This window comes from Chanodichthys erythropterus, chromosome 23, assembly GCF_024489055.1.
Source record: "Chanodichthys erythropterus isolate Z2021 chromosome 23, ASM2448905v1, whole genome shotgun sequence".
In the NCBI taxonomy this organism is placed as follows: Eukaryota; Metazoa; Chordata; class Actinopteri; order Cypriniformes; family Xenocyprididae; genus Chanodichthys; species Chanodichthys erythropterus.
Genome location: NC_090243.1, coordinates 10381498 through 10403458, shown reverse-complemented (window position 1 = coordinate 10403458; position 21961 = coordinate 10381498). Strand labels below are relative to the sequence as shown.

The 21961-nt window shown below is 38.6% G+C and overlaps 1 protein-coding gene across 3 annotated transcripts in view; it reads left to right on the top strand.

The window, feature by feature from the left end:
* phldb2b (pleckstrin homology-like domain, family B, member 2b) overlaps positions 1-21961 on the top strand; it is a 45874-nt gene that overhangs the window by 8191 nt on the left and 15722 nt on the right. Inside the window, exons 2-10 of one of the 3 annotated variants that reach the window (XM_067377903.1) lie at positions 1010-1072; positions 1141-1264; positions 3961-4143; positions 9191-9310; positions 11422-12578; positions 15917-16258; positions 17907-18044; positions 19314-19451; positions 21525-21653. In XM_067377903.1, coding sequence (XP_067234004.1) covers positions 1010-1072; positions 1141-1264; positions 3961-4143; positions 9191-9310; positions 11422-12578; positions 15917-16258; positions 17907-18044; positions 19314-19451; positions 21525-21653 — 2394 coding nt within the window. Of the gene's footprint in view, positions 1-1009; positions 1073-1140; positions 1265-3960; positions 4144-6541; positions 6642-9190; positions 9311-11421; positions 12579-15916; positions 16259-17906; positions 18045-19313; positions 19452-21524; positions 21654-21961 lie in introns of those variants that run through there. The other 2 variants (XM_067377904.1, XM_067377905.1) reach the window with 2 other exon arrangements.

Below are 21961 nucleotides of genomic sequence, written 5' to 3'. Positions count from 1 at the left end.
CCCAAAAATGAAAATTCAGTCATTAATTACTCACCCTCATGTCGTTCTACACCCGTAAGACCTTCGATCATCTTCGAAACACAAATTAAGATATTTTTGATGAAATCCGAGAGGTGAGATTGAACCACTGCAGTCACTGCAGACTTTTCTTAACACTGCTTTAGTATCTTTCTGGATCTTGAAAGTGGTGGTTAAATTGCTGTCTATGGACGAGTCATATACCTTTCGGGTTTCATCAAAAATATCTTAATTTGTGTTCCGAAGATGAACGAAGGTCTTCCGGGTGTGGAACGACATGAGGGTGAGTAATTAATGACAGAATTTTCATTTTTTGGTGAACTAACCCTTTAAGTAAAATTCTCTAAACATTACAGATAAGTATAGTGGACCAAAAAAGGAAAGAAAAAAAAAAAGATAATTTTGTCATTATTTGCTCACCTTCATGCTTTTCCAAACCTGTATTTTATTCTTCCACCCATGGAATGCAAACAAATTCTATAGAATGTTCATGTTGCTCTTCTCCATATATGAAAGTTTAAGGTTGCCATGCACTTATGAGCTCTAAGAAAGACCAAAAAAGAGCACAATATACAAATATTAATCAAATATATAAATCTATAAAAGTACTCATGCACTATATTCCAGGACTTCTGAATCCACAGGTCTAAATTGAAGTCCATATTGACAGAAAAACTCTTTCAGATTTTTATTCATAAATTTCTATTCAGATATGCCGTATTGGTTATCACATGGAATATAGAAGAAATTTTGGGGTCAGTTTGGGTATTTTAATGAAATTAATACTTAATATCCTAATCAACATACACTACCATTCAAACGTATGGAACAGTATGGAAAAGAGTAGTATTTGTGTTCCACTTATGAAACAAATCAAGTCTCTGAAGTAGGATTTAAGTCTATAAAGCAACTGACAATTATCTTCAAAGTTATACAACAAGTATGTGTATATTTAAACATATCACACCTTTGTTCTCCTTGTGTGGTACAGGATACAGAGCCAAACTCCCCAGTGAGTGTCCTCGAGTCAGATCAGAGCCTTGGTTCTCCTAAGGTTAGTGGACCATTTGTTCAGCTTTTCTTTGAGGTCAGGACTGTTAATGTTCTAATGCTCTGTTTTAGAGTCCGCCACTGGACCTGATTGACACAGGAAAAGGACTGAAGGTACAAACGGCGACCCCTCACCTAGTCAGCCTGGGTAGCGGAAGGCTAAGTGTGGCCATTACTCTCCTACCTCTAAAGGAGGGTATGTGCTTTTCTCTCTATTTGATTTTACCTATCTCTCGATCTCCCTCTCTCTCACACACAAACCCAAATAACCATGAACAATGGCCTGCAAAGAATAGATCTGTAAATAATACCCTCTGTCTGCGCATGCCTTCATGAAACAGTGGATGCATGTGGCTTTTATTGTTAGTGCTCTTCGGTTAGGGAAGAGGGTGGAAGGATGGGGATTTTCTGATGCAAATATTCCCAAAACCAGAACCCAGTAACATCTTATTTAATCTTTACTTTAAAGAAACATATGAAGGCAGGAAGACTGATCCACCTGTCTCCAATAACACACAGGTATCAGGCTTCTTTTAATGACGCCCCATCTGCAAGCATAAAGCTCCCGCTCATTCCTCACCCCTCTTATCATGGTCTCCATGGTAAACGCTGGAATGCAATCTCAGAATGGCGCAGGAAATTAAGTGTGCAATAGAGTCAGGACAAGGAGTCAAGCTGACTTCCTCCCAGTGGGACTGAGTAATAAATTCACAAGTATTACAGTACCGCCATAGTGCTGGACACACACAAAGCCTGATTTAAACTTGCTATTTTAAGGCAGTCTAATTATGTTTGATATAAAAAGAGCAAATATTTGACCATATTCGTTAGTAATAGACTGTGAGGTGTTGAAGTAAAACTGAATGGGGGCGATTTGCGTCACTGGTTGAGTATGCAAGCCAGCAGAGGTCAGAGAAGAGTGGAAATGTAAAACAAAAACACACACATCATTCACTGGAATAGTATCTCCTTGCCAGCAACATGACACCAGACTAAAATTGGCACAAATGTGACAAATAAAACATAATTTACATTATAATTTGAAATTTAGTAGGCACTTGTGAAAGTGCAAAAGATTTTGTATGAGTCTGTATGCATTCCAGTCAGTGAATTCATGAGGTGGCATAGTTACTTACAATTTTAGACTCGGACAAGTGTATCCTGCACTGTAAAACTCAATAAGTTCAGAATACTCAAAACATTTAAGTTAACTAACTTATTTTTTTTAAGTTAGTAGAACTTAATTTTTTTGTGACAAGTGGGGCGGGGCTGAGAGCCATGGAAGTGGAGCAATGCTAGTGTGGTGCAATCACATCACTGGCATTCCTTCGCTCCCATAGTTCTCAGCCTCGCCCTACTCAAGTACATATAGTTAATTTACATAAACATCACATATCACAAATCTTGGTTAAATGTTAGTTAGCAAAAAACACATGCTATTATAATTATCAAAGAGACTGTCAATATATACTTGCATGTATATAATCAAACAACATACAGTATATGTGGTCTTAAAAGTTTTGCAGCCCATCCTCAACCTAACCACACGGTCTACTCTTCACCAGAATGGTAACCCTACAAAACTAACATAACAGAACCCCCTGTCAATCCCAACATAACACAACATTAAACACTAACTTATGTCTGCCTATGTTAATCTTATGCAAAAACACACAAAATAACACTTTATTTCAACATTTAGACAGTCTGATGCAAAGCATGCTGGGAATTAGAAATCTGCTGCAACTAAAACAGTTTAGTTTACTTGAAATATGTCAGTGCTGTGAACTCAAAAGTAAAAGAAAGTTTTAATAACTCATAACTGTTAATTTAACTGAACTAATTTGTTTAATTTAAGTTTGTCCTACTCAAACGAATTAAGTATTTTGAGCATTAGGGTTTACAGTGTGCATATTAGAGGAAAAAATAATATTTCAATCCTTTCGCGTTAGCTTGACAAACTTTTTTTCAGTTTTTCAGGGAAATGCAAAAAGTTTGTGAGCAATAATTTTTCTTCCCATGTCATAATTTTTCCATCATAATGTCCCCTTAAGGGCTCCTGTAATATGTTCTTAAAGGGATAGTTCACCCAAAAATTAAAATTATCCCATGATTTACTTACCCTCAAGCCACCCTAGGTGTCTATGACTATCTTCTTTCAGACAAACACAATCAGAGATATATTTTAAAATATCCAGGCTCTTTCAAACTTTATAATGGTACAGAATAGGGGGCGAGATTTTGAAAAAAAATTAATCCACCCATCATAAAAATAATCCATACAGCTCCAGGGGGTTAATAAAGGCCTTCTGAAGTGAAATGATGGGTTTTTGTAAGAAAAAATATCCAATTTTAAAACTTCATTAACGATAATAACTAGCTTCCGGCACACGTCGATTTGTTATGGAACAAACCTGTAACCCCTGAGCTGACACATGATGCAATGACCAATGTGGAAGCACACAGGATAGAGCAAAACAAAACACCGGTAATGAATTAGAAGTTTAAAATGAGAAATTTTAAAGAGAAATGTTGGAGGATTTTGATATAAGAGGAGCTTCAGCCATATTTGTTTAAACCATGAGAGGCGTCTAAGCTTACGATACTCCTACAACCACCGTCATACATCGCGTCAGGAGTTACTCATTTGGTGTAAGTCGACTTGCGCAGTATGCGTACAGTCGTCTGCCAGATGTTAGTTATTTTAATTTATAAAGTTTTAAATATGGATATTTTCCTTTTAAAAGCCGCTTCAGAAGGCCTTTGGAACCATAGACAGACCATACTGCATAACTACAAATGCATGTCTTTACACTTAAGATATTACTTTAAATCAATCTCACAGAAGCACTAAATGCTTCAAACTCCATATTTATATGATTTTTATTACAGGAGTGACACTCATAGGCCGTGACGATGCCCCTGTACCTCAGGACATCACTATCGAGGGTCCCGGCATTGAAGCAGAACACTGCAGGATTGAGAACAGAGGAGGGGTTGTCACTCTTGACCCATGCGGACACCTTTGTTCACTCGATGGAGTCCCCGTTACCAGACCCACACAACTCACGCAAGGTAACCACAACAGAATTATGACTGCATTTGAAAAAAAGTGCAAAATGCATTTACGGCAAAGAACCATCATGCATTGCATGCATGTTTTTGTTTCTTTGCTTTGGAAAACACAGGGTCTGAGTAAATGAAAAGGGGAAGAGGTTTATGACCTGGGAATGAAATGTGTTAGATATTGGAAATGTGTCTTTGCAGCAGGGTTTTGGTTTTGGACGTCACTCAGAGTTTAATTGGTGTGGTTTGGATCTTTTCTTAATGCGACACTGTGACTCAGAGCTTCCAGAAGCGTTAGAGTAAGCTACCGAGCTCAGCTTTTCAACCCAAGGTTGTATTTTCCCTTAATTCCTGCATTCTTTATCCTCACCGAGTTCCTCAACAAACGATCCATCATTCTCTATGCGCTTATTTTCTTTCACATCTCAGTGAGAGCAAGTCAGATAAACATTTACCAGACTTATTCTGACACTCTTCAGTCATGAACTGCAAATATTGACAGCATTGCGAGATGTGTCCTCAACTTCTGTCTTTGTTTCTGTTGGAGGGAATGTCAACAGGCACGACTGTGATGCAAATGAAGACAAATTTCTTTTCGTTTTTGAATGTTTTTAGAAAAGAGACCAGTTGTGGAGGAACTCATATTATACATCTGCAATGCAACAAGCAGCCACATGCTAGTTAAAAGGATGCTCTGTCAATGCGAATAAGAAGCATATTTGAGGTAAACCTCCCCTAACTACATGCTTTGAACACAGAAGTTGTAGGGCTGGTAATAATCAGCAGAGCTCAGTTAGAGGTCTATTCCACCTCCAGCACTCACTGTGACGCAACAAGTGCCGTCATGTCTGACTGGGCAATTGCAAAACTTCATTTGATTGGCAAATCCTTGATTGGTGTCAGACTCAATCTATTATTAGACTGTTCCAGACTATGTAAATCTGTTGGGTAGTTATCTAATCCTGACTAAGGTGTCTGGTATGTAAACAGCAGAAACACTATTATTGAAAACAGACCGCTGAGTGGTCTTACTTTTAAGAGTTTAAAAATATATATCGAATATATAGCCATATACTTTGTAGAAAAAAGTTTGATTTATTCAAAATGTTACTTGTAGTCAATCATATGCTCAAAAAACATTTTTATTTGTGTTGTAGCTTTCTAGAAAGATTTTCTTCATCACTATCTTCTTAAGTTTGCACGCTGGTTGTATGGAATTACTTTCTAAGAATGATATTTATTACCAAAAGTGCTATACAAATACATTTTTTAAAATGTTTCTGTTGTATTCTAGTAATATTTTTTATTAATAATTCCAACCTGATCTTCTGGGAAAATGTTACTATGTTACAAGGAGGCAATTTCATATTAATTCGTAAAATGTATGATTATTATGAAAAAATTAAGCATGAAGGTCAACCTTTAACCCTACCCCTAAACATAGGGCGTAAGAAGATCATTCAAAAAATTAAAAGTACGAATTCATACCAACTATAGCCACCAATTCACCAAAACATAAAATAGTAATGAATTACCATGAGATTATGTCGATAATTACAAATTTCAGAAACAATATATTATCTTACACTTTTTTTATACAGTATAAATATATCTGTATACTGTTTGTGAAAACATATAATGCATTTACATTTTAGAAAGGGTGTTTCTCATCTCATATTTTGGAAGTTCTTGTCATTAAAAGTCTATTTAATACATAATTTTATACATACATCATACATTTTGTGCAGTTGACCTGAGCCAGACTGAAATCAGATTTCTCATTGTCTACACCATCATGATTGATGAAGGCTGGGAGTTTTGTACTGACATCCCCATGATGATGATGTGGAGAGGTCAGAAAATTAAACAAGATTATGTTCAGTCTTGAGCAAGAGGAACAATTGATTTCTGTTTCAGTCAGAGTTGCACAAATGATTACTCAACAAGCAAATCCTGCAGAAGGCAGGAAAAATATCTTGGAGAAAGTGTTTTGATAAACATTTTTGATTCTATAATTTAGATTTTATATAGTGTTTCTTCTCTAAACGTTCCACGGTGTTTCTCTCAGGTAACTTTATCTCTGAGTAGGTAGACAAAGAAAATGGAGGGGGTGGGGTTAAGTCAAACCTTTCACTAACATTTCATGCGTTTGCTTTTGCAAACTTCAAACAAATTTCAAGATTATCAATGTTCATGTTATGCATCTTTGAAACGCTTAATTATAAGCATTGACTTACTTTGAAATACGAGTTACAACTTAAGTGAAATAGCTGGACTTCCCTCTTATGTTGTACTTGAGTATGTAAAGAGCACCTCCCCTTTAGGTTGGGTTTGGAGCGTTTGCTTTATTCTGACTGACCTCAAGAGGAAAGTGAAGCGGTCGCGTGAGACGCGCGCGTTTGTCACAGTGAAACGCACGCGGGTCATGGTTTTCGGCGTGAAGCACTAATTGACTGCAGAACTCCGCTCATGCTTCGAGGTACTAGCTCAATGTGACTTCCTGAAAGGTTTGTTTTCCTTTCTTATGTCGTTATCTTTCAGCAAATTGGTTGGATATGTGGTTTAGACTTTTACATTGAATCTACACTGCCGGTCAGGGACGCGAACGCTGATCAACGAAGCCGCATACGTGCTAGTTCACGGCAATAGTGTCACGTCATGGTGTCACTTATTTTTTAATTAGTAAAACTTTGTTTTTGGATCTGCTTGTAAGCGTAAGCCTACTAATATTTATGTTTTATGATGTCATAATTAAAAAATATATATACATGTAAATATTTAACCTGTTAATTTATTTTCATGCGTGACCATGGAGCGCTATGTGTATCTAGCTTTTATAATATTCCCACATTACAAATAAAAGTAGTTTAGAAATCCACAGGTTATCTCTTTATGTAAATGATTGTCATGTATAATGAGTACTGTTGCTACAGCCTGTCAGCCTGACACACTGTCAGTCAGGGTTGTTTTTTGAATGAATTTGTGATAATCAAATAAAAAAAAAAATTAAATATGTAGCTATTTTTAAATAATTATACCACCCCCGTTTCATTTTAATTCAAAATGGGAAATATGTAGGTGGTATTATTTTACATTAATGAAGTTTTTGATGCCATTCAAGTTTGATTAGGCCTACATGCATACATTAAATTTACAGTATCATATGGTTGTGTGCTGTTATATTGTTGCTTTCTCTTAGTGATATTTGCATGCCAGCACTTGAACTGTGACCCTTATGTTTCCTGAGCAAAAGGCCAGATATGGTTTCCTCCTTCTTAATTATCAAATAACATTTACCTAATATCCATACTATGATCTTAACTGTTTCTCCCCTCTAATTTATAGCGATAAACAGATGTATTAAATGTTTTATTGTACCAGAAGATTGTTTCCTTGTGGTGCTGGGCTAATCCAATAATTTGAGCAGGGAAGTGTTCATAAAGTAACATGCACATTTGATTATACGATCAAAGGGATCTTATTTTTAATCCAAGCCTGACTTTAAAAGAGAGAGTTTATAAGATAAAGCAGCTGTGTTTGTGGATTCATTTGTGGGGCAGAAGGGCAGGAAAGGACTTGCTATAAACTACAAGTGTAAACTTTCATGAAAGTCTTGAAAACATTTTTATGAACCTACACAAATGTATTCTGCATGGAAGTAGATGAAACAGATTTGCAATACAGTCACCTTGGCTGCCAAGCTTAGATGTGTACATCTTTATTCTTTTGAAAGTGTATTTATTTAGCTTTAGGAGCACAGCTGTGTAGACTAAACACTTACGAGTGTGTGCGCACGCACACGTGTGCCTGTTTATGTTTCTTTTTCATGACTGCAGAGTGTTGCTCTGGACGTGTTATGCCTATGGAAGTGACTGACTCAGGGTTTTATTTTCCTGCACCTTGTGTCCATCTGTTGTTATGAAATCAGTGCATCCCGCAGCTCAAGCTGTATTAGTCCATTCTGTGACACATTAAAGAGAAGGCCAGAGAAATCTTTGAAGAAATGTTCTGCCAGTGTACCAAACCCTGGAATGTGTGAGGCAGATTTAGAAGACTGAATGTCAGGGGTTTGGCATGTTAATGACACAAAAGCCTGGATATTTGTAGCATCAGTGAGTAAAAAAGTGCTGGACAAACACATGCACTGTAAAGAAATTTCCACCAACTTCAACTTAAAATCTTAAGTTCAGTTGCTGCCTTATTTTTAAGTGCAGTCAAATTGGCTGTACAAGTAATTTCAACTTTTTTTTTTTTTTAGTTGAATCTTGTATATCTTAAATTTTGAAATGGGTTACTTTAGTTGGATTTGTTAAAGTAATGGAAAAACATGTCGCCATGACGTATTGATCTTATGTTTAACAGTGAGGAGACATTTTGTGCACAACTGGGCTGAAACTTACTTTCATAAGGCTTCTGCAAAGCTTCTCATGCATTGAAATCCATTGATAATTTACAGACAGTTCCCATTCAAAATCCTTGTTTTGATGGAATTGTGGAATTTCTTCTTAAGCTCACACAAGTTCAGTCAGCTTTTACATCCTCACATCCAGCAAAAAAAAAAAAAAGGAAAAAAAAAAGACCACTGAGGCAAATATTTTGGGGTTTCACTGAGGAGGAAAAAGAGGTCCTACATATTTTCCATGAGCTGTTATTCCTCTTTCTATGACTTTTTTCCGGGCTCGCATCCATCTGCTATTCTGTGGTCTCTGATTTCAGATTAGTGGAAAGAACAGATCCAGACCCTCAGGATGTAGTACTGTATACTAAAACAAAATGAGGAAAAAATGTATGTATAAGTCAGTTTGTATGATGAAACAAGCTTTTCAAATTCAGTATGTGTAGCCATGTTGAGTAACAACGTGAATAATTGAATTATGTAGTTGAAAGATTCATTTAAAGTGGTTTAATGTTTTGAAGATTTCAGTGTTATTTCACATTTCAGTTTCCCCTTGTCTTATAGTGCTGACGTTTTCAATGGACTGTGGATTTGAGTGACATGAACACTAATCTTGTCTTTCTCAGATTGATCTGTGTGTTTATTTTCCTTTCTCTGCAGGTTACACACTCTGTCTGGGTAAATCCTATATCTTTCGCTTTAACCATCCCGAGGAGGCCAACCGTATGAAAAGCATGCTTCCTCAGAAGAGTCCCGTCTCTCCGCTTGTGTACAGCACAGGTATCCTCTCCTTCTTCCAAGTGTTTCAACTTATACCATCTATATCATATTTCTTTAACTATCCAACTTTTGCAGCTAAATCCCCTCAGGAACTGAAACCACTGATCTTTTGTACACACACAGCCTGTAATGTATCCCATATCACAACATGCCAGCTCATCATCCATGGAGAATCTTCTCTGTCTGTGTGTGTGTAATACATGGTTTCAGTTACCTGTCACAGCTCTTTTTTTTACAGTCTGCAATAGGATCCTCTAAACCTTTGATGTAGCACAACTCTTTTAAGAGTGCTAAACGTCTATTCCACAGACAAGGCATCTTTACACAGCCGAGTTAAGGCTGCTCGGAGCAATCTCTGCTCCAATTTCTGTGTAAATATGCACTTGTAAAAGCAGTAGTAAAATATACCATCTCTGACCCACCTCAGCCCCTAGTATCAGATTAAAAAAAATAGATTTTTTTACTATTTCACGTTTTCTGAAAAAAAATTGTGTAAATTCCTTTAAGCCTGTAAATTTAAATCTGTAATTATCTTTAATTTATTTGTTAATTTCCTGTTTTTTTTTATAATCATATATTAATATTTAAAACTATTTCAAAAACAATATTTGAAATATTTTTCTGTAAATGCATTTGATTTGTGAATGCATTTGTATAATTTTATTTATATGATTTATTTACAGATTTTTAGTTTATTTAATTTTTATTTAATTTTTTTAAATTAATTTAATTGCTGGATTAAACTCTAAGCGAAACACTGAACAAGAATTTATATTCATTTATGGATGACTTTTACCGTTAAGTATATCCCCAAGGAAAATTTTGCCAGATTTAGCTAACTAACTCTAGTATATCTAAGTAAAACCAGGGAGCCAGTCTGTCTCGTGGAATGTGTGATCTGTACACAGATGTGGTTTGGATTCACCCTGTTGATTGATTGATCGTTTTGAGTGAGGTGTAGAGAGTGACATAAATCATACCACCTCCTCTCAGTCTTTCTCTCGCTCTCACACTGTGTTGCTAGACAGCAGGAATGAATCTTTACATAAACAAATGTGCACCCACTCACTCAAAGTGCATCGTACATAGTAAACCTGGGAAAAACAAACACTCTAGGACTCACTTTGCTCACTATAGTGGTATAAGGTAAACTTTAACCCTTATGTTGCTGTCTAGTTAGTTTATAGTGATTAGGGTTTACCATTGTGATTATACATCAGCATGCATCGGTTTCTTAAGGTAGCTATAAAAAGTGAAGCTTGTTGCTCAATGGTGAGCCAGAACCTCCCCATGTATGGTCAAAGTTTGTGTGATCTTGCATGCCTTTCCTTTAACCCTGTCATCCTTGTGATTTCTGGTCTGTTTCCTTCGTTACCTTCACGTGAGAGATTCTTCCATGATTTAAGCTCTGCTCCAGCCAAATGTACGCACGCGCACCTTAAAGAGATAAAGGGATTTTTCTTGGCATGTGCAGGTTTGTGTGTTTTATGAGCATTCACGTCAGTCATTTGAAGCAAGATTTCTTTGATCTTCACTCACTTGGCACGTGGCGGATTGAACCTTACCTCTCGTCCAGAAAGCAGATGAGAAAAGTGTGTCTGTGAAGGAGGGTGATAGAATAGCAAACCTAGAGGCCAAATCAAACAATGCCGTCTTTGCACTCCTGGCTTAACTCATTGTGCAATATTTTGTATGGAGTGACTTTGGTCAGTTTCTAGAAGATTTTAGTCAGTATCTGTTTTTAGAAAATGTCTTAACTGCTAGTCAAGTTTATGTTAGTTTAAGCAGTAGAACCAATAAGAATAGTTTGACAGCAAGGCGGACAGGCTTAATTTTTTTTTTTTTTTTTTATCCCTGAAGGAGAACTGAAGATCTTTTTGTTCCAAGTCATTGCAGGTCAAATGAGTCTCAGGTACAACAGTCAGAGCTCCCTATACTCCTGCAAACAATTAAAGCAATTCCAGGAGTTAACAATGGCCAAGCAGACAGTTATATAACTCCTCATAACCACTTTCTCATGCTTGTAATAGTCTGGCCTTTTCAAAAATGAAGCTGCTAGTAATAAACTCTTGTTTATTCTTCTGAAGAACCTTTCTTGTGTTTATTTTTAGATTATCTGAAGTTCAGCAGTGACTTCAGTCACTGTCTGGGTGGCTCTGGCTCTAGAGGGATGCGCTCAGTCTCTGAGCTGCGGGATTTGATGGACACTTTACAAAAAAAGAAGCAGGCATTGGAGAACAGCTTGCGAGCCAATGGGGACTCAAGCCCCTCTTACTTCAGCATGACGCAGTCTCCACCTACCACACCCAATTTGCTGTCACCCATCACTTCATCCTCCCCAATATCATATCAGGAGCAAGCCCGCCGATTGTACAGCCCTGAACGACCACCGCTTGTGGCCAGAGTGCCAATGCATTCATCCAGCAGCATGCCTCCGTCTCCTCGCTGTTCTGACCCTCGAGATCGTGATACATCACTTCCTTACTCTCGACCCATGAGCCGGAACCAATCTCAGGATAGTCTGCTCCTAAATTCGTCAGATAGTCGCCATGCTGCAACCTCAGTCTCAGGGCTCTCAATGTGGAATGGCTCGTCCACCAGCGCAACTGATTCCCTCCCTCCAGCACCAGGGGGCGGTAGTGGTGCAGCTAGCATGCCTTCCAGTCCCCGACTGGCTCGTCGATTCCACACCCCAGATGCAGGACGTAACGGTGGACTCGAGCCCGTTCCACGGCAACGAAAGTATTCCGCTGGGTCACTTACAGGAATGAGCTCGCACAGTCGCTCCCTACCACGCCTCTATCGACCTGCCGACACCCAGCTCACTCTTCACCCAAGCTATCGGTCTCCCGACGGCCATCTTTCACGCCCAACTGGCGCCTCTGATCCCAACCACCAGAATGGTCATTCTGAAGTAGTCTCCATCTCACTGTCCACCAGACCTGGTACAAAACCCACGGTAGCCCCTCCGGATGTCACCATGACATCAGGAGAAGCCACCAGCCCCCGCCAGGCCAAGAAGGTGAGTTTGACTTCCACCAGCTCCTACTCAGAACTGGACAGGCAAGCCATGCGTGGTCCCTCACCAGCTATGGAGATCGGTCTTGGGGAAAGGAGGCAGTCTTTCGGAAAGGCAGGGCTGGGTCCACCGACTGGCTTCAGGGAGAGAAAGGGCAGCATCAGCTCTCTCAGTGGAAAGGAAGAGCTTCAAGACTACCATCAGAGACAGAGGGATGAAAGACTACGGGAACAGGAAGTGGAAAGACTGGTGAGAATTTTTTTTCACTTTGTTGTTTGTTTATGTATTGCTTTAAATCTTTTTTTATAAATTAGAGTTGTCAAAAGTACCGACTTCGGTAGCAATCGGTACTGAAATTTTAAAGATGTGACGCTTTGAGTGCTGTTGAGCGGATTCGTAAACACCTCTGATTGGCCTTTGTGTTCACGCGCTCATTAGATATGTCTGTGATTGCCTACAATGATCAACGCATGGCAGTGTTTGAATTTGCAGACTGGTCCATGATAGGCGCCTGCTTTCAAACACTCCTGTGTGTATCTGTGTAAGCGCTTGGTGAAGAGTGCCATTGATGACTATTTACAACATTTTTATAGCATTGATCATTGAAGCCAATCACAGACCTATTCAATGAGCTGTGAACACAATGGCCAATCAGAGGTGTTTTTACGAATCAGCTTAACACCGTTCAAAGCATCACATTTTTAAAAATTAATTACCGACTAGGTATCGAAGATGGTACTTTTGACAACTCTGTTCTTAATGCATTGTTATTGATCTTATTGTGAATGATTTATCCATGCATTTGGTTTTGTCGAGCTCATAATTTTTAACCAGTGTCATAACACAACCTTTGAGTGAAAAAACAGACTTCACTTTGGTGACATATGCAGGACTTGTGTATGTATCCACTTAAACCCCACCCCTTGCTTACAATCGACGGAAAGCTTTCATTCAGATCTACCTCCATCCAATCAATTGGATTGAACCAAGACCTCACCCTACATTTGTTTTCTTTTCGGTAATCTGTTTCACTTGGATGTACGTCACAATACGGAAGAAAATATCTATTGCTACTTCCATTAAATCACAACAAGTCAACATAAATGGCAATTAACGCTTATCTAATGAATTACTGACTGTCAGTCCAATCAATTCCTGATGACATAAATCCCACCCTACTTCTTTTCTTAAAAATCTTGCTTAACTCACAAATGTCACATTACGCAAGTAAAATGAGCTTTAGATTCTGTTTCATGTTGACTTTAACACAAAATACACATTAATTATAGAAGAATTCAAACATCTGCTTGTCCAATCATCTGTTTCCTTTTTATTCTTTATAAGCATATATCATTCTTCTTAAGACTCACCCAATATAAAGAGCATATGACTTCAATGATTGATTTCATCTAAAATATTTAACATTCCTCCTCCATGACTCTGTTTTCTTTACTCATTGTTAGGGGTATCAAGTAAAAAGCTGGTGATATTTCAAATTTTATTGCAATATGGGATCTTGAGGGAGCTTCGATACAGGAGATCCCACCTGCAGCATAATTAATCTTCCCACCAAACTTGCGCTCTGGCATTCCTCTCGGTTATAACAAACAGACCATGTGCAGGAAGGCCCCTCTCGTTCTTTGTAGTGGATGTGGTGGAAGACCCAAGCAGAGGTGTGGCTGCATAAACCTCCTATTAATAGACAGCTCGACAGCCCAGAACCACATCCACTTTCATTGAACCCGGCCTCCTAAACACACTCTTTCTGGGAGGCCGCCCACAGCTGCAGATGATCCTGGCAAATTGCCAATGCTAACATGCTCCATTCTTGCTTCTCAGCTGCTCTCAGTGGGGTTCAAATGAAAGGCATCAGAGTTTTTGTACTCTGTGGTAAAGGCAGGCCACCTGTGGCGCCGCCCTGCTGGGCAGAGGCCAAACCATCAGCGTAGACCGCCCACTCATTAGTTAGCTCCACAACTACAGGCTGGTGATATTTACAAGGCCAGAACTGAGTGAAAACAAGGCCGCTACAGGTGCAGATGTATATCCACACATAGACTTTCACATGGTTTCTTTGAAAAACATACTCTTTCTGAGGAATGTAATATTACGACTTTAACCCTGGTCGTACATGATAAAAAAAAAAACAAAACAAAAAAAACATTAATTTAATGATTGCACACAGTTGCATAGCATGTGTGGTTGTGTTTTTTCCCCCTTTTCAGAACCCAACGAGGTCTAAAATATTAGGAGAAAACTATCCGTTAGCATCTCCAATGGCAACAGCACTGGTAAAATACATATATAATATTTTTAATATATACAATGACTTTGAATGGCTAGTGAACAAAGATGCCTTTTGCCTGCTTTTAGAACATGCCAGCTTCACAAATGTAAGTGTGCAATGGATAGAGCCACTGACCTTGAATTGATAGAGATTTTATGTAAATTGTTTAGGATTATTTAGATTGCCCATCATCCATGGTAGGGGATCCAGTGAAGTTTTGCCCCTCGCTCATGCATTAGGGCTGATGGTGTGTCATGAGTAAAAGTGAACGGATTGAATCACACTGCTGCTATTTGTATATCTTTTCCCATCTAGTGCCAGCAGTTTTTATTGGGTCCAGTTTCACTCCCTGCCCAGTTCCTGAGAGCACCATCTCCGTCTCTCTTTCTCTTTCCCCTTCGCAATCTCCCTTCCCACCGGCTCATCGACCTCCCATCAGAGGGTTTGTGTTTCTGACACTTGCTTAGTGTTGAGTTCATGTCTCTCTGTAATTTGTGCATACTGTGCTGAGGAACTTAACTGAACCTTGCATCTTTTTGATGAGGGCATGATCTCCTGTGAGGTGGAGGTCACCATGTGCCCTCTTACTTCTTGAAATGTTGACATGGTAAGTAGAGCTGTCTGATAAATAGGACCATTCTTAAATGCGTTAAAATGCTGGGCTTGTTTTGTGGATCAGGTTTCAATTTACAAGGAAATGTCTTCTTTATGTATTTTAATAACTGTTAATATGGCTATGATGCAGGTCGGGTTGTTCATTCACAGTTATATGAACCTGTGTGATCATTTTTCCTGGCTCTGGAAATGCTCGCCTGAACTTGCTGTTTGCATTTCCATATTAGTTGATAAATACAGGGTTTTTTTAAGCCAAGTCCTCATAAGCCAGGGTTGTTTTTGGATGTATATGCCTGCTTGTCTCCATCTGGTCTTTCTCTGACCACAGCTTGGGGCTGTCAGAAGTGCTTTTCCGCCTTTTTCATGTAAATAGAATTTAATCAAAGATGCTTGGATATTGGACCTTCTTGAAGATGTTTGAAGGAATAGCAGTAATGTTCTTCCTTACATTGACCATTGGCTATTAGTGTGAAATGTTTATTATTTGGAGAAAAATCTCAAGCAGACATGTTCAGAACTGCTGCAGGTAAATCTGTGTGCATCTCAAAGGTGAGAAATATTTCCAAACTTATTCCCTCCAGCTGTCTGGTTGCATTTTTTTTCATTTTGAGTTTGATGCTTTTTGATGCATTTTGTCAAACTGTTTTTTTTAATTATTATTATTCTCTTTCTGTCTTATCGATAGGAACGTCAGCGTCTGGAGACTATCCTCAATCTGTGTTCTGGGCTGGGTCGCGCAGAGCAGGACAAAACTGGTTTGGCTGTCGCAGACTTGCAGAAGATCAACAAGGAGCTGGAGAAATTACAGGTGTCAGATGATGAGTCTACATTCTCAGACTCTGCAAGTCTCTCAGCCAGCATTTCTGCTGAAAACGACTACGGGCTCAAAGCCCGGGAGACCCAGGTCAGCGAGGAGAGACGGGTACGTCAGTACAAGAACAGTGGACACAGAGAACTTAGGGCGGAGACAACAGCTGTCCTTGGTTCTGCCCCCACCCCTTCTCCTCGGATGACACGGATAAACAAGGTAATTGGTAAAGCCACTTAGACTTAAAAATGTATGAATGAGAGGAACTGACTTCATGCATCTATCAAAAACCACCTTAATTGGGACCATTTGGCAGTCATTGCATTTGAATTGCATCAAGACATTTTAAATGTCCAAATATACATTACATTACTTTACATTGACCATGGACTCAAGGTCATATCAAGCCTCTACAATCATACTCTGAGAGGACCTGAAGTCATGTGTTTGTGCTGATCAGATGACCTTCAGCTTTACTCCGACAGATTGTTTTCCACTATGGCTTCATGCATGAAGTCTTTTCTGCATACAGTGTGTGTTTTAATCTCATTAGGTAATTGAATCGTTTGTGAAGCTATGCCGTTTCCTTACTGCTAATTCCTGTGACCTTTTGGAGAGGTTGTAAGAGTTTCCCACCCTTCCTTGGCATGCACACAACCTCATGCACACTTTAATCCATGAAGGAATGTGCGGGTGTCTTCCCTTCAACTCCCGTATAGACTAATCTAATTAGTCTTCCACGCAGGAGTAGCAGTCATGCGTTGGTTCTGTTATTTATCCATCAACGGATACACAATATGACTTTAGAAACCAGCTTATAGAAACTATAAATCTGTATTAGCCTTTCTCTCCCTTCTAGACCTCACAGAAAGAGCCGAAGCAGCTCAGAGACGTGCCCTCCATAGTATAAACTGTAATGAGAAGATATAAACATCACTGTCCAAATATAGCAGGGTCATGCGCATTGTGTTTGGTTGATCTCTGCCTCACAGAATGGAAGAATGGCAGTCTCTTCACCCATATGTTCTGTCCTGATCTTACATGCATGTGCATGTGGATCCTTCCCAGTCACAGGTCAACTTGTTGCTTATAAAACTCAAAATAAGCAGATCGCCTTTCACGGATATTGAAAACTTAGATAAATAATTGGTTTAGGAAATCGAGTATGTCCTTAGCATATCCTCAAAGTTTCCGTTGGACCCATTCATCATTGGTGTTCATTCAGTGAATCCTGTTTCTCAGAGCTAAAGACCAGTGCAGCTGCCAGAAGGGGGCATGTCCATACTATAGATGGACTGCATTAAAGGGCTTTACACTACTTGCATTGACATCTAGCCCAGAATACAGTTCTAAATGTAGCGTTAGGGATCAATACAAAACCCAGCATTAATAAAAAATGTAGTTTGGAAGGTTAAACATTCATTAATAGCTGCTGAAAAATTTGTACATACCTGAAAAAAGGAGAAATGCATATGATAGCTCTGTTCTAAAGCATAATGAGCTGCCTTGGTGTGTGCTGTCTACATATCTTCTAAGATATTTACGATTTATATTAAGTCTATATTAAGGGAACCCCCAAAAAATAAATAAAACACTGATCAGAATGAAGAATGACAAATTTAAACTCCTACCTTCAGGTAAATGGTTAAGAATTCCATACTTGAAATCAAACTGATGTTGTTCTCCCAACATCAGTCAGACATTTCCAAAATCTGTGAAGAACACATGTGATACTACCTTTAGAAGTTGTCCAAAATTAGTTATCTTAGAACACTGTATGGAACTGAGCTAAATTCTTTTATAATATATTTTAGTTCTTACTGCATTGTACAGTATGAGGTTGCTTACAGTATCATGTCTTCAACAGGTTTCTGAGGATGACACACAGCTGAAGCTGGACGTAAGACGTATAGAGGAGGAGAGGATCCAGGTTCTGAACAATATGGAAGAGTTGGAGCTGAAGATCAAAGACCTGGACAACCAGATGGAGGAGTCCATCAGAGAGGTACAGTTGGTCATAGTGGGCATAGATCAGGGATGGTGGGTGTAATGGAAGAAGAGTGTCTATGTGGGAGAATTGTGCATGTGGTGAAGTAATCAGGAGCCGTGATGAGGACTGCAGCTAGACAAGGAGCTCTGACCTGCCAAGCCTAAACCTGTTTTACTTTCTCTCACTTCAAGCCTCACTTTCTCTGTTTTTCCCTTTAAACTACATATGTCATTCCTGATTTGATTTCAATATTTTTAATGCTTCTCCATCTTTCCGACCCTCCACTGTAATGCACTTTCCCTTCCTGTCATCTTCATTTCTCCTATTTGCTTCTTTCTCTTCGTGATGTTCTAGTGAGGTTTGAAGGCCTAGGCAAATTTGCTCGTACTGTTCTTGCGGTTTGTCTACACAATTTTTCAATTCTTGTTCCATGTACAAATGTGTCAGAGGCCTTTAGCTGTTGCAGTCAGTCTAAAAACAACGGACCAATCAGAAGAAGTTTATGACGTTTGGGACGGGACAAGCAACTTTAGATGTCAGAGAATGGATGTTAAAATCATGCACTGAAGTGAACAACACTGGATTAGGAGTATCTTGAAAGTAGTGTAGCCTACTTTCACATCTTGAGACACATGCATAATGATTCTGTTCTGTTTTTCAATGTCAATTGGTTTTTTGAATGTACATCAGAATAATTTCTGAAGGATCATGTGACATTGAAGACTGGAGTAATGGCTGCTAAAAATACAGCTTTGCCAGAAATCTTTTGACAGATAGTGTTAGAAAGTATCCTGTTTCTATGCACCCTTAGACACTGCAAAATTATTCATAAAATCCAAGGTCAGAAGCACAAGAGAAAGCAATTGCCATGTTGGCCTTGAAGCAGAAACACTCATCTCTTGATTAATGATACATAGGTAGCCTAGTTCCTGCTAAGTCAGCTGTTCCATTAGACTTCCATTCAGAAAACCCATAATGTCAGTTATGTGTTCTAGTTTTATGAGGTTGGGCTTTTATGAGCTCAGAATGTGGGCCTCTTTTTATTTGTGTGAAATGAGGCACCTTCTAGGTGGTCCTGAACGTAGTGACATCACAATTTGCCACAAAAAACAAAACAAAAAAAACATCAAAACAATTTAAGTTATTGACAGTAACTCAGCATTGTATTCAGTAATCATTGTTGTAGTTACTGTCAGCGACTTCAATTGTTTTTATGTTTTTTTTTTAATGTAGAACTTTAGGTTGAGAAAAAAAAACATTAAGTCTGAGTGTGTGTGTGTTTAGTTGGAAATGGAGCGGGCTCTATTGGAAGGCGAGCAGGATTCGGAGACGGCTCAGCTACAGCAGGAGAAAAATACTTTGGAGCAACTTAAAGAAAAGATGGCTGACATCGAGAACAAAGCGCAGACGGAAAAATCTCAGGTATGTGGCCATGAAGTCTTCATCAGTGTTGAGGAATAGTTATCTAACAGTAGTGACACTGCTCATTTTACAGTGTTCTCCTAAACTGTCCTTTCTTTTGGTATATACAGTATTGGCAAATCAGATTTGGGTTCAGTAAGATTGTTTTTGTTTTTTGGAGAGAGAAAAAAAACTTTTGATCAATTTAATCTGTCCTTTCTGAATGAAAAAAATTATAGTTAAGTCATTAAGGCCCGGTTTCATAGACAGGGTTTAGATTAAGCCAGGATTAGGCCTTAGTTCAATTAGGGCATTTATGTAGCTTTTATAAACATGAAAACATTACTGGTGTGCGTCTTGAGACAAAACAATGACACTGGCATATTTTAAGAAATGTCAGTGAAGTTGCTTTCAGTTAAAATGGCTAAAATATGCATTTTAGCCTAGGACTAGCTTAAGCCTTGTCTGTGAAACTGGGGGAAAGACTTCTAATTGCTGGGTTTTTTTTTTTATATATATACTTCTTACTCATCAACTAATCCTGAAAATGTATCACAGGTTCCACAAACATATTAAACAGCACAACTGTTTTCAGTATTGATAATAAGCAATGTTTCTTGAGCACAAAATCAGCATATTATAATGATTTCTGAAGGATCATGTGACACTGAAGACTGGAGTCACAGGAATGGATGATATTTTAGAATATATTGAAACAAAAAACAGTTCTTTTATTGTAATATTTCACAATACTATTTGTAATATTTCAAATAAATGCAGCTTTGGTGAGAAAGACTTGCAACAAAAACTTCAAAAACAAAAACTGACCCCTGAACAAGTCTATATGAACCATCCAAATGTACAATTTTCCAAAATGAATCACTGATTCATTTGATGCCCTATATGTGGATGTCCCTATGAGGATTTTTGTAGTCAAATGCCGTAGTTCATCACTGTTTTTGATGATATAGAATTTAGTTACGTTTTATTAATAGTTTTTATTGCAAGTTTATTGATGTCACCCTAATTGAAATTCTCATTGGTTGTGTGCCAGATAAAATGCATTGTATTATCTGATATTATCTGATTAAGTTGTATTATCTGATTGAAAGCTTTAGGGAAGTTGGCTGCTACTAGTGTTGCTAATGAAGGTAGTTTAATTTAAAGTTTTGCGAAGATGCAGTTTCAAAGTATCTTTTCCTGCACAAAATGTATATAAAATTTTAAGTTTACAATACATATTACTTCTGAAATATCAGTTGTAGAGCCTCACACTCATTTGCATTTCTCCCTCTCTCACACACCCACACACACATATATACACTTGCACTTCCTGGCAGCCTCTCAGTCCATGTCACAGTTGATAATCCCAGGCCTGCTCTAAATACACCTCTGCTAAACTGAGTGACACCCCACATATTGATGTGAGGGATTTCCAAGCTAGGAGGTGGTGGAAACCCTGGCACCTGCGTCTCAAGTTCAGCCTGACTTCCGGCTCATTTAATTTAGCCTGGCAGCTGCAGAGACACTCGATATACGAACCCTTCAGCTGAAGGTTCGTTTTATCTGTTGGAGGATGGTTGATTTAAGTTTAATTCTTGCTAGGATGCTGCCTATGTAGGCAATGGAGCAAGAAAGCTAACAAGGTTTTGAAACAGAACTATCAAGTGAATACTAAATTGTGTTTTGTTGCTTGGCAAACATAAATTGCCTACAGTTAGACAATATTACTTGGCACAAGTAAGTTATTGAACATTGGTGTCTGTTATCTTATTGCTATTGTTGCCACTTGAGGCCATTCTTTGCAGTGAGTGTTGTTTGCATGCAAAGTGGCCATTTGTCAACTGCAGTTCAGTTTGAACTGATTGCAGAGGTATTTTTTCAGTATTTCTGTTGATTACATCAGCATTATCCCATTCTAAATGATTGTTTTCCTGCATTTTCATGTTCTCCATTTAATTCAACCCTTCCACATCCATCATGCCCCACTTGTGCTGTTGCTGACTTTATGTAGTAACTAACCCTGCCCACCCCACCTACCCCAGCACTAACCCTTCTCTCCTCTCTCCCTGCATCCTTTGCGCGTACATGCAGGACAAAGCCAAGCTAGATGCGGAGCGCGTAAAGTTAGAGCGACTGGCGCATCTGCTTGCAGAGCAGAAGACTCAGTTGGACACCTGCCCCGAAGCCTTGAAAGAGCAACTTCAGCTGCAGCTCTGCAGGGTCAGTACTCACACACAGCCTTCATCCTCTTCTTCCTCATAACCGGGTCCTTCTCCTCTTCATCACTAGTGCTTGCATCTGTCTCACTTCCCTGAAAGACATTTGGGCTGTCTTGCATGCGCTTCCTGTATGCAATAATTGAATGTATCGCGTAATGATCTTTGAATTAATATTTGATTTTATATAATCAAAATGTAGTTGCTGGCACCAGTGGGTACAGTCAGGGTTATATTTCACCCCAAAATCAAACGTGAAAAAAATTAATATATTTTAATCATATTAAAATATTAATTATTAAATAAAACACT